Source organism: Bubalus bubalis, chromosome 21 (assembly GCF_019923935.1).
Source record: "Bubalus bubalis isolate 160015118507 breed Murrah chromosome 21, NDDB_SH_1, whole genome shotgun sequence".
In the NCBI taxonomy this organism is placed as follows: domain Eukaryota; kingdom Metazoa; phylum Chordata; class Mammalia; order Artiodactyla; family Bovidae; genus Bubalus; species Bubalus bubalis.
Window position 1 is genome coordinate 11,169,915 of NC_059177.1, and position 16,176 is coordinate 11,186,090.

General features: G+C 47.0%; 1 protein-coding gene across 2 annotated transcripts in view; it reads left to right on the forward strand.

Moving 5' to 3' along the window:
* ITGA9 (integrin subunit alpha 9) overlaps positions 1-16,176 on the forward strand; it is a 365,208-nt gene that overhangs the window by 277,151 nt on the left and 71,881 nt on the right. For both annotated transcript variants that reach the window (XM_044934133.2, XM_006077035.4), the window contains exons 20-22: positions 1,406-1,485; positions 8,737-8,826; positions 11,108-11,216. In XM_044934133.2, the coding sequence (XP_044790068.1) occupies positions 1,406-1,485; positions 8,737-8,826; positions 11,108-11,216 (279 nt within the window). The remainder of the gene's footprint in view (positions 1-1,405; positions 1,486-8,736; positions 8,827-11,107; positions 11,217-16,176) is intronic.

The window sequence follows — 16,176 nt, forward strand, 5'->3', positions numbered from 1 at the left end:
TTTCCTGTTCTGTTTCCACTCCCCAGCCTCACTGTAAGCTGACAGGTCTCACCACAACAGAAAGTCTAGAAAGGGATGTCCAGTGTCCACTCTAGTTGTGGTCCAACATTCATTACTTTCAGGTAGTGGTCAGTTCAGTAGAATCTAGTTTGCAGATTTAGACCATTGCCTAGAATTCTTCATAAAGGAACCCAAATATTTAGATATTAAATAAGTCATGCTGAAGCTGAAACTCCAATACTTTGGCCACCTCATGCAAAGAGTTGACTCATTGGAAAAGACCCTGATGCTGGGAGGGATTGGGGGCAGGAGGAGAAGGGAACAACAGAGGATGAGATGGCTGGATGGCATCACCGACTCGATGGATGTGAGTTTGAGTGGACTCCAGGAGTTGGTGATGGACAGGGAGGCCTCGCGTGTTACGTGCGATTCATGGGGTCGCAAAGAGTCAGACATGACTGAGAACTGAACTGAACTGAGACTCCCAAAACTTGATGGAATTTAAGGATCATTTTGTCCACCCTCTTCTTTTTTATTGAAATGCAGAGATCAAGTATCTGGCCAAGATCACACAGTTTGTGGTGGAGCCTGGCTCTATAAGCCCCACCCAAGCAGTCCTCCCCCATTCCCACACCTGCCCGATGTGAAGACAGTGAAAACCATTTGCTTGAGAAGGTGCTCCCCAAATCAGAGGATGGTCACTACTGGCAGCACCTGAGATGCTTTTAGGTGATGCGTGGACACAGCGCTAAACAGCATTGACTGACAATGAGAAAGCTACTACCTTTTCAATGCTCTTTCAATCCTAACCTTTTGCAGGTGGAAGTCTCCAGTAGCGCTGCAATGTCTCTATCACTTGTTTATCTCCCTTTTATCAAAACAGAGCAGACCTTAGGCTCAGAGCCTTCAGCAGGCAACAGAATTCAACATCACTTTGTTTTCATTATTTCTTTTTATGATGACCTCCTCTTTATGGCAAGTGATCCTGGATTCCCATCTGTGATAGTGATATAAATTCTTCTCTTTAAAATAGTCTTTAAATAGAAAGAGTGAGGCAGTAAAAATACAAAGTACTTATCACAGGTGATATGATAAGCAGATGTGGCAAAAATTGGGATGATGGTGTGTGAGTGAAATTTAGGAAGTCCTGGTTTAAGAGTTCAAGCATATTGCTTCCTAACGAGAACCTCAGTTGCTAAAAAGGACAACATGCCTCTCGCCAGAGTGGGCTCTGGGCTGGTTTTTATTGCTAAAGTTGTATCTCTGGCCCAACCATCAGAAAGAGATGCATAAACCATAAAGCTTATCGTGCAAATGAGCATCCAGAGGTCATAAACTGCAGAAGACTGTAGCATTTAAGTTTGGAATGCTGGCTAGCGCCAAATGTCACTTTCTTTTCCCATAGTATGAATTCAGCGTGATCTTTGATACAAGCCACCTGTCTGGGGAAGAGGAAGTTCTCAGCTTCATCGTTACTGCTCAGAGGTAAGAGGGATTTAAATTTTTTTTCCAAGATGAGAGATTTATGGGACCAAGCAAGGTCATGCCCTGGTCATGCTTTGATGATGATGCCTGAACAGACTCTGAGGAGGAAGGAACAGCTCAGTGATAAAGCCCCAAATGACTGCATGGAATTGGGTCTCTTAGGGATGGTGCTTGTCTCCTTCTGCTTGTGCAGACACCAGGTCAGACGGAGCTGGGAAAAACTGGGGATCGTCCAGTCAGAGGTAACGATTTTACAACTGAGGAGAGGCTGGCCCGGAGAGGTCAGGATTCTAGCCCAAGCCCATGTGTTTGGAACCATTCACAGATGCCCTCTGTGGGTGCGCTGTGGTCAGTCACTTCTCGTGGTATGTGGTCAGTGTGCTCTAGCATCCCTTGATGCAGGGACAGGGCACCTGCAGCCTGAGGTCCCGGCCGAGCCTGTTGGTGGAGGCTCCCAAAAGATGGTCCCCAAGAGAGAGCTTGTCCTAGGAACCAGGTGGACAGATAGAGAAGGGCACTGTGCAGTAGGGATGTCCTCCCTCAGGACTGCGCTCCTGCTTCTCACACACCAGTGTGGCCAGGGGTGCCTGGGAGGGACTTTAGGCTAATAAACTGCCCACACAAGCCAGAATCCACACTTGCCTCGAAGTACTACCATCTGAGTAGGGCTTGACTGGGATGGAAGGAGAAGTATTTAGGTGGGTGAATAGGGAGACACAAGCTTTGATTGTATAGATTGGATAGGCAACCTTTTTACTTGAATTTTAATTTAGAAATGATTTTAAACTTAACATAAATGTTGTGAAGGATAGTACAAGGAATTCCCATACACCCTTTCTACAGATTCACTCAAGCTTGACACTCTGCCTCTTTTATTTTGTTATTCTCTTTCTGTGTATGGTTTTTTTCCCCTTAATCATCTAAAAGTAAGTTGCAGACATCATGCCTCTTTACTCATGAGTACTTTCACGTGTACTTCCTAAGAATGAGGCCGTTCTCTTAAATAACCCTGGTATAGTTATTTAGGAGCTGTAACTCTGATGCAATGCTGTTATCTAATCTCTAGCCCACTTTCTAATTATCCCAAGAATGACTGTGTAGCCATTATTATACTGGTCCAGAGTCTGAATAAGGATCAGGCATTCGATTATCATGTTTTTTTCTCTAGTTGCCTTAATCTTCAAACCAAAATGTCATGCCAAGAGGCCTAGGTCCATCCCAGAGGTGGTCTGGAGATCTGAACCAAACACTCAGAAGGGCAAGATCAGGCAAAATGCACAAAAAAGAAAGGTGGTGAGATAACAAGATCAGGAATCTCATGACTAAGGGAGGCCGGGAAAATGGAAGGCCATAAAATAAAATTAAAAAAAAAAAAAAAAAAAAAAAAAAGAAAATGGAAGGCCAGGCACTGGTGAGCAGACCACAAAACCAGCGGCTACAAGTCAACCAGGCCAAGGCAGTCACACAGCCACAGGTTAGCGTGCAGCCGGGCCTGGAGGCCCACAGGATCTGGGGTGCAGAGCAAGGCAATGGACTGAGTTTTGTGAAACTCAGGCTCCTCCCCCAACCACACGGTCATCTCTGAAATGAAGGTGCGCAACCCAGGCCTTCCTCCAAGGAGGACAGCACCCTCGAGCACTGAGAAAGAGCTCCTGGTCCCACATTCTGACTTAAGAAAGAAGGTCATCTCCCAGACTCTGTACACAAGCCCCATCATGCAGGATAACAGGCAGCTCAGCTGGGCATCTGACCCCCGTATGCCGTGCCTGGTTAATAAGCAAGGAGTCCAGCTCTGGACCACTCCTTCTCAACCCTGTGTGTGTCCATCAAGTTTAAAGCACCAAGTGGGAGCTGAGAAGGGAGCAGGGATGAGTGAGAGAGAGTCTTCCATCTCAAACCACGTCAAGAAGGGGTTGGTCCAGAGATGGAGGCAGATGCAGAACAGCCCAGGGCAGGCACCACCCCTCATTCTACAAAACCTTTGAGCACTTACTCCAACTAGCCACTGTGTCAGACAAGGGTAGATACAGCAGGGACCAAAGTTGGTAAAAATCCCTGCTCTTGGGGAGCAGTGTGCTGGCTGCAGGGGTTGGATCATGAACAAATGAACATAAATTTCAGAGGGAGACGGCAGCATTATGATTCATCCATCAAGTACGGTGCACTCATTGGCAAGCGTAAAGCAACTTCATTTTCATCCCTACTCTCTTTAAGCCCACTTGGCAAGGGTTGTTCATTTCTGGTTCTCGGAGACAGTCTAGGACAGTCCCATGGGTTCATAGCTCACTCTTGGTTAATAGTCCTATAGTCACTTCAAGCCTCAAAATAACTCATTAATCCATAATCAAAGTGTCTTGTCCCAGTAATCAAAACTTGATTGCAGCTTAAGGCTTCCTCCCCTCCCCAAGGCAAGGCTGGAGGAGGGTAGCCTTTCTGTGGGTTGTCTAGCTTTCCTCCAGTGGTGCTTCTGCTGGCCCTCCTGCTTTTCCTGAGAGCCCTCCAGGCTCACAGCCGGGGTTGTGAGAGGTCAAAGGGAAACAAGAAAGGTTTTACTAAACAGGCAGTGCTGTGAGCAGTCAGTCTGGGTGTCTTGAGTTGACTCTTCTCCTTTGGAGACCCTCCCCTTGTCCACCCCCCAACTGGGGATGCTCACCTGTGCTTCCCCCCTCATTACATCCTCCAACCTCAGCCTCTAGGCAGCTGGAGATGCCTTCAGCTCCTGCTGCCAAGACTGTACCCAGGGCCAGGACCAAAGGTGACCTCACACTGACTCTCACATTCAGATCCCACTCAGGAGTCTCACCCCTGACAGTCTCTAGAAAGGCAGGCGATCTTGTGGGGTCAGGAGAGGAAAGCCAGCAACCCCTTCCCCTTATGTTTCTGGGGCCTGCGTCTGACTGTCCTGAAGAGGGTCCCTAAAACTTGACTTAAAAGGCAGTCACCCTCCTGACTATGGACCGCTTTCTCCAAAATCTGTCTCTAAGAATCCTCCTCTCCCAACTCCATTACATCCGTGATGTTACAGCTTGGATTTTTGCCACCAGACATAGTAAATCTTGAGTTAGTGCTTTCCTCTGAATTTTGGCATCTATTGTACCTCAGCCAAAACTTGAACTTTAACATGCTGTCATGCTCACCCCAGCATGAGTGGTTCTTGAATTTTCACTAAAACATCAATTACCCAAAGATTAGACTAATATTCTTCCCGAGTGCTAAATCTTTCAACGTCACCCGCAGTTCTATCTTGCCTCTTTCTATTAATGGCTTTGCCCCCAAAGCCTGAAGTCTCTGTGCGTTTGGGAAGCTTAGGTCAGGCCCCAACAAATACTGTATAAGCCAACAGCAGACAGCAGAGGCACTGGTAGGGCTTTGTTTTTTCGCTGGAGGCCTTGCTAGTCTCAATGTTATTTAAAACTCACAGAATTAAGGTTAATTTTCCCTTTGGAACAACTGTGAAGCATACATTTTCAGAGCCCCTCAATCTCCCACCACCCTAGCATATTTTTGCTTTTAATGCCACTTTCCCAATTTTGGGAGGTGGGGGGGGGGGGCGCGCGTTTTCTTTAATATTTTAGAGAATGTTCTTTCTTCTAAAAATGAGAGCACAGCACATCACAGTGGTTGTTTGACCCTCCTTACCGTGTATTGTCATACCCAGCATTCACTCCAGAGGTGATGACTTTCTGGCCTTTAGTTCAGCACTAGTGGGACAAACACTAATTATATTCTATATATTGTAATAGGCTATGCAAAGCAGATGGAAATGAGAACCAAAGTGGATGTTAAAATATAGCCCAGCAGTCACCCAGACCCTGCACAACGTTCCAGTGCAGTTTGTCAGGGTAGTACTGCCACAGGAGTAGTATAGCATTTCTAATTACAATTGGCTGGGCTTGCGAGCTTTGAAATTATGCAAGACACGATTATTTTTTATTCACACTATTTTCACGATCACGTCGTTCATGGTTGTGATCTAACAGAGATACATGCAAAGCACAGAGGAGGTAGACTTTGTTCCCATTGCTAGAATCCAGAAGGGCTTCACTGGGGTGGAGGCATTTGAACGGAGGACTCTGTTTTCAGGCTGAAGAAGCCCAAGTGAGGATGTGCATGGCGCAGCCTGCTCTGTCACCCCCATGTGGCGGGTGGGCATTGGAGTGTGGTGGAGATTCCTGACCATCTTAGAGGAGGGGCGGAGAATATACATGGGCAGTAAAAGGAAGGTGGGACTGAAAGAGGAGATTGGGCTGGGCCACAGAGGGCCCGGGAAGTCTCAACTGCTTTCCTCCGGCAGTGGGGAGAAAATGATAGTTTTGGAGGAAGGGAGTGATACAGTGCAACAGCTTGCCCAGAGTGAGAGAGTGCAAGATGGATTTAGTAAAGGGGGGCAGATGCCTGTTCAAACCTGAAAATTGTCATTTTCCTGCTGTTTCTGGGATCCACAGGAAACTCTCCCATCAGTGTGCTGTCTGGGTCTCTCAACAGCTCAGGCAGCTGATATTCCTGAGAAGGAACATTTGGGCAGGAAATATGACATGAAAGAGACTTTCCTTGTCAAAAAGAGGAAACTCCAACTACCTCCCAGTCCCACTCAGGGTTAATCTAAGGTATCAAAGGAGGGACGCAACTACACCAGGGTGAAAATTTCATCTCATGGTCTCATGTCCATAGACCAGTGGTGCTCTAATCTTAGGTGCCCACTGGAATCACCTGGGAGCCTCCCTACAGGGATCCTCATCTAATTTGTCTGGGATGAGATCTGGGCATTGAATTTTTTTTTTAAGTCTCATGAAGTGATTACTCTGTGTAGTCCCTAACTCTGTACTGGGCACAGTTTCACTCAACACACATCTATTAAGCACCTGTTATTTACCAGATGCAGTACTGGGCACGTAAGAAAACCCTTATAATTTACAAATTCAAGAACATCCTTTTATGTACATTAATATTTCTGTATAGCATTACTGAACACCTAGCCAAGCTAGTATTGGTAGCTTAAGTAATTAAATAATCAGAATCTTCTAATTATTTGAATTACAGTTGTTAAAGAAATTATATTGCCTATTAAACCTGCAGCTGAATGTCTCAGGCACCAATTACACTCCAGACTTTGGTGAAAATCTGATCTTACTGTCCCAGAGGGCAGCCACAGCACCGGACTCCCTGCTGTGACGGACCGATCCTTAAAGCTCCTTATCTTGAAAGCCACAGTTAAAATACCAATCATCGTTTTCTTCCCATCACCACTCTTTGAAGCTCTCTTGCCTACTTGTGGATTTAGGAGGACAGAAAGTTGAGACTAAACAGTTTCTCAAGAGCTTCTGTCTGGCAGCCTGGCTCTGCAGACTTTGGGAAGCATCGTAAGTCACGAGCTTGCAGAATAACTGGGGGCCTTTTGATGTTCAGCCTCTTTATCTCAACTTTGCAACCTCACTCAGTCTGGAGCGGTCCCCCGATGACAGATGAGACTGTTGGGCCAGAGCTGCCAGCAGCCACAGGTGGCTGGACAAATGGCAGGGCACAGGGTGGCGCTTCCGTCAGGAACTGATTGCTCAGACTTGGCAGGACACTGGGTTGGGGCAGGGAGCAGGCCCAGGTGTTGCCATCCCCCCACCCATTCAGGAGTTGCCTCTGGTCCTTCCTGCGCAGAGATTGCACAGCGTTTATTGTGCCCCTGGGAAAGGAAGGGCAGGGAAGTGGGACTGGATGGGCACCTGATCCTGCTGCTTCTGCAAACCATGATGGATGTCACCTCATCTGCGGAAGACAGGAGAGAAGTCAGGGGTCAGAGTCACAGAGCACCATTGTTTCAGAACAATAGGAGAGAGGAGGAGAGGGGCTGTGAGTCTGTTGAAAAACGGTTACATTCAGCACTTGCTGGTGGGGAGAGGAACTCTGCACAAGTTTAGGGGATGATGTGCTGGGATGTGGTCCGGATGAGCTGTGTCCAAACTTCAGCAGCAGGTCCTGCCTTCCACCCCTGGAGGGTGAACTTAGCTTTCAGCTGGGACCCCGTGTTCGTTCTGTGAGGTGGAACCAAGTGTAGGTGCCAGGTTCAGCACTGTGTTCCCAATAGCCGTGCTTTTTTCCAAGGCGATTGCTTTTCTGCAATAATAATCACAGTTCATATTTGAAATCTCATAAAGCTGTGAAGGGAAACTGGGCCTTCTCTCTTGTCCTCTTCTCCCCTCCCCCAAACCCCCAAATCTGGCATCAGGAAAAGGCATCACAGTGGAAAAGCAGTTGCTGTGGGTCCTTGGGGCAAATTACCTAATCTGTCTGAGCTGCTTCTTACCCGTCAGCAGTGGGTGAGCCCCCCTTTCTGGGGTTACTCTGAATACCCAGCTCCGTCATGGCTGGGGGTCTGCCTGGCACATGGTAGCCCTCAACACCATCACCCACTTTGTGATCACCTTTCCAGAATGACCCTGCAAGCCTCCCCCTTCTGTGTTTCCTCACCCCGAGGAGGAGGCCTGTATGTGAACCTGCTTGAGCCAGAAGTCCTATAGCAGGAGCTCCCGTGATATTTATCGAGATGGTGCTACCCAGGGCCTCTCTCCTGGGCTTGGTTGTCCGTGGATGATGGATGATGCCATTAGATGGGAAATAGCTGCTAGATGCAAGCAAACGTCTTCCCAGCTGCAGTGCCCTAACCTCGGTTGTCCATTATTCATGGAATAAGCCCTGCAGAAGCAGCACACGCTGTTGGTGCCCACCCATAACCTCTCAGAGCTCGTCTCTACCACACACACACTGGACAGTTCCCATTCCCAGCACCTATCCTTCTGCCTGAGGCTTTCTCTGGCCAGACCTCACTCACCGTGCACATAGGGCACGTGCCAGGGAAGTAATCCCCCAACCCCACCCCCCAGCAGGTCTCAGGAGTCATTGATCAGCTCCCATGGCCTCAGCTGGAAGATGAGGTTGGGTACTCCACACTGCCTCCTGGAGTTCCCTGGTCAGATGGAGCCTGGCTGACCTGGATCACATGCCCTGCTTCTCTGCCTGCCTTCCTGTCTACCCCCTGCTGTCTCCTGGGGTCACCTGCCCTGTACACTACTTGCCCTCACATCTTTATGGGGTGGGGAACACAACTGAAACCATAGAGTGCCCACTATGATGCCATACAGGGACCAAAAACAGAGTTGAGGGTAAAAAGGTACAGAACAGAGGGCTGTCCCTCTTTGGGAGGGGAGAGGCCCATCGCGGGCAGGCTGTGCTGACTGGCATCCCGCCTCTCTCCCTGCACAGTGGCAACGTGGAGCGCTCAGAGTCCCTTCACAACAACGTCCTCACACTGACGGTGCCGCTGATGCACGAGGTGGACACGTCCATCACGGGGTGAGTAGCCAGGACACAGTGCTGCCTGGGCGGAACCCTGTGCTTCTCTGGTGTTTGCTTGTATGGCCAGGAGCCGGTGGCCCTGCCACTTCCACTTCTGCCTGGCTTGGAAATGCAAGATGAAGCTTTAGCTACAGTGACTCACGCCCTCCTCCCTCCCTGTTTTCTCCTCTTTCCCAGCTGCCCACACACTTGGTAGATTATACAAGAAGTGTGATGACAGGTGTAAGCCACAATTCCTTCGAACATTCTGTACACCTTTACATGCATCTCTTCCCAGCGCCCACCGCTCCGGAGCGCCACAAGGTAGCAGGCAGCTCCATTCTTGGGATTAAAATCTCAGCCAAAGGCTGCTGGGCCAGAGGTTACAGCCAATGCGTCCCAGGGAAGGCGGGCCTGCTTTCTGAGTAGCCTCTAGTCAGCTTTGGTTTTGCATGTTTCCCATTCTCCTGCAGAGCTGGTGGGCAGGGCCAGTCACAGTGGGCACACTGTCTGGCTGAAGTCCACAACTGCTCAATGCCTCTGGCATTGTTGAAAATCAGGGCTGCAGGCAGCAGGGACCCAAAACAACCCTGGGTGGTTTCAGCCAAAACACAGGCCTGGAAAAATGAGAAGTCAGTTCCTGTTTCCGGCTTCAGAAACAGAGCACGATAGAGGAAAAAGGATTTGCACAATTAGTTTAGATCAAATGAGGACCTGTTGAACCTTTGCCCCACAGGCAAGCTGAACTTTCTAGAGGTTCAAAGTCTCTCATTTTTCAGTATGCAAGTGCTCCTGGGTCCTGGCCTTAGCCGCAAGTAGACAAGTTAATACGCTGCAGAGGAGCCATGCCTGCAAAGCTCCCGGATCTGCTGGGTGTCAGGAATGAGTCTCCGGTGGGCGTTCCTGCCTCTTGGCGTTTTTCATCACGTTCTTTAGACATGAGGCATTGGTGGAATATATTTGCAAACCAACACAGATTTGCCTCTGTTCATGGCTCTGTTTTTAACCATGTAGTTTATTTACTTTCTCCTCAGACGCACAGTGAGAATGTCCATGGACCAAGCCCTGTCCTAGGGGATGAAAGAGAAAACAGGGCTCTCTTGATCCTGTTGTCAGACCCTGAAGGCCTCCTTGTGAGGTGTTAACAGCCCCCAACGAAGCCCTCAGTTAAACAAATGAGTCAACCTCTGATCTTTCCAGGAACATAAAACAGCACTCATTTAAATGAACCCACTCTTGACCTGGGTGGCAGCTCACTACATTTATAAACTAATTTCTACACTTAAGCTGAAAATAGGTTAATTGCTATCTATTTAGACTTGGTACCAAAAATCTTACAATATTGTGTTTAGGCAAGTGAGCGACTTCTAGAATCTCATCTAGAATCCATTATTTTTCTGGGAATTTAAATGAGCCTGGGGTTTATTGACACGGACAAAGTTGAAAACATCACTACACACTGAGCTGGAATTCTTCATCAAGTCTTACACAGCCATTTGAAATCTAAAGAAAAAGGCTATTAGTGTAAGGACTCAATTTTTAATACCTAATTTCTAGTAATTTTGGTAGTCTGAAAATCTTTATTTTTTTAATTTGTTACAGAGTGGGGCTTAGAATGCCAAGCATATAATTCACTTATATTGTCATAATCTTTTTCAATTCACAAAATGTTTTTCAAATGACAAAATAGAACATGTGTAATTTTATAATCCTAGGACTGCCCTTCTGGCTCAGACGGTAAAGCGTCTGCCTACAATGCAGGAGACCAGGGTTCGATCCCTGGGTCGGGAAGGTCCTCTGGAGAAGGAAATGGCAATCCACTCCATTACTCTTGCCTGGAAAATCCCACGGATGGAGGAGCGTGGTAGGCTACAGTCCATGGGTTCACAGAGTCGGACACAACTGAGCGACTTCACTAATTTTATAATCCAGTTTAAAAACTGAAATCAAAGCTACCATAGTCTTCCTTCTCATTTTAGAAGTATAATCCTAGTACATTGTATACATAACTTACTGATTTGACCTAAGATGACCAGACATTATTGGGAATGTCTGCTTAGAAAGTACAGGTCTGGCTGTGTCCATTTACAAGAGAGAAAGAGCAGTTCCAGAAGCGAAGCATTTGGTGGGGGACCCTGAGGGGAGCCAGGTTCTAGATCCAATAGAGACAGATGTCTGAGCTCTAGATTCAACAGAGACAGATGTTTGAGCTCTAGATTCAATAGAGACAAATGTTTGAGCTCCTAGGATAGCAGTGACCCTGCGTTGGGATGACAGATTTCATGCTTTCCTCTTTCAGAATCATGTCTCCAACCTCCTTTGTGTACGGCGAGTCTGTGGACGCATCCAACTTCATTCAACTGGATGACCTGGAATGTCATTTCCAACCCCTCAACGTCACCCTTCAGGTACCCACCTGTGGAGACCTTCTCTATCACTGGGTACCAAGGGACGGACCCATGGGATGTGCCTTCTATGAAAAGCAACCAAAGGGCCAGGCTCCTTCTAAGAGAAACTCTTCCCAGCCTGAGTGTGTATGTGTTTTCTGTAACCACACACAGAAACAATCCCTTTGCTGCCTGGTACTCTGCTGTGTAGCCCCCTCTGCTTTGCAGTATTTGGAGGGAGAAAGGCATGATGAATGCCAGCCTTCCCCAGCAGACCTTTGGACCCAGCATGCATCCCTACCCAGATGGTCCACAGACAACCCCTTCCGGTTCTCCATCATTCTTCACATTGTGGACAGGGCAGCCTCGAGGATTTGTCGTGTCCTCTTAATCCTGGGGGCTTCCCCGGTGGCTCAGCAGTAAAGAATCCGCCTGCCATGCAAAAGATGCAGGAGACATGAGTTCAATCCCTGGGTCAGGAAGATCCCCTGGAGGAGGGCATGACAACCCACTCCAGTCCTCTTGCCTGGAGAATCCCGTGGACAGAGGAGCCTGGTGGGCTACAGTCCATGTGGTCGCAGAGTCGGACATGACTTAAGTGACTGAGCACACACGCACACTTAATCCTGGGTTTCTCCTTGCTGACCTAGCTAGGTACCCACACCTCCCACAAAGGAACAGCCTTTCAAAGTGGGGTTTTACAAGAGCACAGCAGTGTGAGTGAAGGGAACTCCCCCTGGCGGGGGGAAACACACTGCTCCCCAAAGAGCAGGGCTGGCTCTCCTTATCATATAAGCACTGTGTCCAGCAGGTATACTCGGTATGGACTGTGGACACTGTGAAAGACATTGTCCTTCTCTAAACCAAGGGTGGAAAAACTTCTTCTGCACAGGGCCAGAGGGTAACTATTCAGGCTGTGTAGGCCATCCAGTCTCCACAGCAGCTATACAACTAGGCTCCTGTAGCGCGGAAGCAGCCAGGAACCATGCACAGGACAAAACTGTGGCTGTGGACACTGACATTTGAGTTTCATTCATTTTCACATGATATAAAATTGCTTTCCTGGTAGCTCAGGTGGTAAAGAATCTGCCTGCAATGCAGGAGGCCCTGGTTCGTTCCTGGGTCAGGAACATCCCCTGGAGAAGGGATAGGCTATCCACTCCAGTATTCTTGGGCTTCTCTGGTGGCACAGACAGTAAAGAATCCGCCTGCAATGTGGGAAACCTGGGTTCAGTCCCTGAGTTGGGAAGATCCCCTGGAGGAGGGCATGGCAACCCACTCCAGTATTATTGGGCTTCCTTGGTTGCTCAGATGGTAAAGAATCTGTCTACAGTGCAGGAGACCTGGGTTCGATCCCTGCTTCAGGAAGATCTCCCGAAGGAGGGCAGGGCATTCTTGCTTGGAGAATCCCCTGGACAGAGGAGCCTGGTGGGCTACAGTCCATGGGGTCACGAAGAGTCGGACATGACCGAGCAACTAAGCACAGCACAGCACACATCATTTTCACATATTATGACATATCCATCTTCTGTTTTTTTCCCAAACATTTAAAAGTATAAAACCATCCTAGCTCACAGGATATACAAAAGCAGGTGGTAGACCAGGTCTTGCGTGCGAGCCTTCATTTGCTGATTCCTTCTCTGAGAACAGACCCCAAGGCCAGCACTGTTCAACAGGAGGGTCTTTGAACATAAAACTAGGGGGATGGAGCATTGTCCAGACATTCTCCTTAATTGACAAATGTGGGAAATGTAGGCCTAAGAGGAGAGGACATGCTGCAGGGTGGAGAGCTGGGAGCTGCTGGTCTGGGGCCAAGATTAGGCAGGTGTTACCTGGGACACCCCTGTGTAGCTCAGTAGGTGCTAGGACGTGGGGGTGAAGTGATGGAGCCGGTGTACCGTAATCCACATCCCACGTCTTTCTAGCTCTAGCTCCAGCTCCCAGAGCTCTCTCCTGCCTTCCCTCCATCCTTCCCTATGGAGAAGATGGTTTCTCGGTCTGGCATCCACTGGTATGGCCAAATAATTATTATTTTCTTTCCCTGTGGCCTCTCCTAGGTGGACCAAGGGGATGACAAATAATGACAGGGTGAGGGTCCAGAGAAAGACAGTAACATATTTGCGGTCTCTTGCAAACAATGGTCTCCCTCTCGCCAAAGCTTTCTCCCAGGCAGGAGACCTCCAAAGTCATGATGGATAACACACATCCCAGCTCAGAGAGGAGGCACCTCCCAGCCAGCTAAGCCCCTGCTGCCACGCCCTATGCTTGATTTACAGGGGAAAAGAGAAAGATAGGGTCACTCTTGCTTTCAAGACCTTTAGAGTGATTGCTGGGAATAGGACCTCTGTGGTTTTGAATTCCTTCTCACAGTTAGTTTCTTTTTCTCCATTGCTTTTTGCAGTTGGACAGAAAACAGATAAAGGCCAGATGAAGTTATTTCATTTTACTTATTCGTGTGTGCTCAGTCATGTCCACCTCTTTGCGACCCTATTGATCGGAACCCGGTGACCCTATGGGCTGGAACCCCCTCGGCTCCTCTGTCCATGGGATTTTCCAGGCAAGAACACTGGAGTAGCTTGCCATTTTCTCCACCAGGGTATCTTCCCAGCCCGAGGACTGAGCCCCAGCCCCTGCGTCTCCTGCACTGCAGGTACAGTCTTGACCACTCGAGCCGTCAGGGAAGCCACTTTCGTTTCAGTTGCTTACCTATGGTTTTGCAGGTGTCTTACAATAAAAGATACAGTCAGGTCAATTATTTAGACGGGTTCCAATGACACACATCATGTAATGAAGAGGGTATTTGCAGAAATTAATACAACGTTGTAAATAACTATACTTCAATAAAATAAAATTTTTATTATTTTTTATTAGAGTATAGTTGCTTTACAATGTTCTATTAGTTTTTACTGTACAACAATGTGAATCAGCTATACGTATACATACATCCCCTCTTTTTTGGATTTCCTTCTCATTTAGGTCACCAAAGAGCATTCAGTAGAGTTCCCTGTGCTATACAGTTGGTTCTTATTAGCTATCTTTTTTATGCTAGTATCAATAGTATATATATGTCAATCCCAATCTCCCAGTTCCTCCCACCCCCCCAACCCCCTGCCTTTTCCCCCTTGGTATCCATACATTTTTTTCTCTATGTCTGTGTCTCTACTTCTGCTTTGCAAATAAGATCATCTATACCATTTTTCTAGATCCCATATATATATGTGCTTTAATATATGATATTTGTTTTTGTTTCTGACTTACTTCATTCTGTATGACAGTCTCTAGGTCCATCCACGTCTCTACAAATAGTGTTGATAGGAGAAGGCAAAAAGGAACAGAAGTTATATGAAAAGATATTTTAAAAATATACAAAATGCTCTCTTCTTCCTCTTTAAAAAAAAAAAAAGAAAGAAATCTGAGAGCCTGTGGTTACATCATGTTTCTCTGAAGGCACTTTTACAGGGAGCTTAAAGTTTCGTATTCAGACAAAGAGCTTTCTTCTGACCTGACATAGGATACAGGCTAGGGAATCAGGGCCCTGGGAGTGAGTGACTGGCATGACCCTAAGATTCGCCTCCTGATTATCAGTTGCCTGAGGAAGTACATAGCATTCTGTTCAGGATTAAGGAAGTTGGCTGACTCTGAAAGATGGATAGTGTGTGTTACTGATGGAAAGGAAATCTTCTTGGGTTAGCAAAGCTGACAGTTTCCTTACAATTCTCTGACAACTTGTTTTCTGGTATAATTGTCATGCTTCTGACCGTCCTGCAGGAAGCCACTGACCAGCTTGATGGTGATAGTCATCCAGAAAAAAGGTGGAGATAGTAGAGGAGAATAGGGTCAGGAAAATGGATAGAAAGTGTTAGTTGTTCAGTTGTGTCCAACTCTTTGCTACCCCATGGACTGTAGCCTCTTTCTGTGGAATTCTCCAGGCAGGAATACTGGAGTGGGTTGCCATTCCCTTCTCCAGGGGATCATCCCAACCCAGAGATGAAAGCCAGTTCTCCTTTACTGCAGGCAGATTCTTTACTGTCTGAACCATCAGAGAAGCGTTATTCTGGCAACATCTCTCCTGAAAAAAGGCACGAGACTTTCCATACAAAGAGATTTTTTTTCTGGGTCTTTTCAAAGCTAATAGTCAACAAGCTATGTCATTGTTTAAAGATTGTTCTGCAAGTGCTGATGGGAGAAAGGCAGAGACACTGGTCTTAGAATTGGTTTCAAAGTTTCATCGGAGTTTTTTTCTTCACAGACGTAAAAATTTATTGACCATCAATAGTTGTTTTTTTTTTAATCAAATCAATAATTTCCCTCATTTGAAAAATGATGATGAAAAATAATGCAGATGTTACACAGGAACGTTTGCAGAGAGTCAAACATTAAGACATTTGTTAAAAATATGGTAATACAAGCTCTCCATCTGTCTGGTTCTGGTGGATGAACTAATGCAAAACAAAATCAACTTCTTTTTCCTCACTCATGCTTTAATTGTGATTTCCCAGACAGGTCAATAGGTTTTCCTTTCAATGCTGTGCTCTCACGTTTCACTTCAAATTAACGATTTCCATTGTGGTTGAATAGTCCTTCCTTTTCTTGTGCCTTAGGGTTGTTGTTATGGGTGAATTGTGTTCTTTTTGAATCAAGAGTTGGCAGCAACTACTCATCCACTGGATGATTTTTTTTGTCTGTTCTCTGAAGCAAAACCCACTATTGCAAAAAAAAAAAAAAAAAAAAAAAAACAAAGACAAGTTTTCTAGGGAAGAGCTGGCTGGAGCTAGACCCTTGTGTATTCTGCCAAGTGTGAAGATCTGCTAATTTGTCCAACCCATCGCCGGGCTCTGCCCTGCTGACCTCAGCTTCAGAGATGCCCTGAATCCTCTCTCTAGTCCCCAGGCCACTCCTCTCTTTTGCCCCTACCCATCTTTTTAAAAATAAGCTAACATCTTTATCGAGTTACCACTTACATACCTTAGAGTTCACTTGT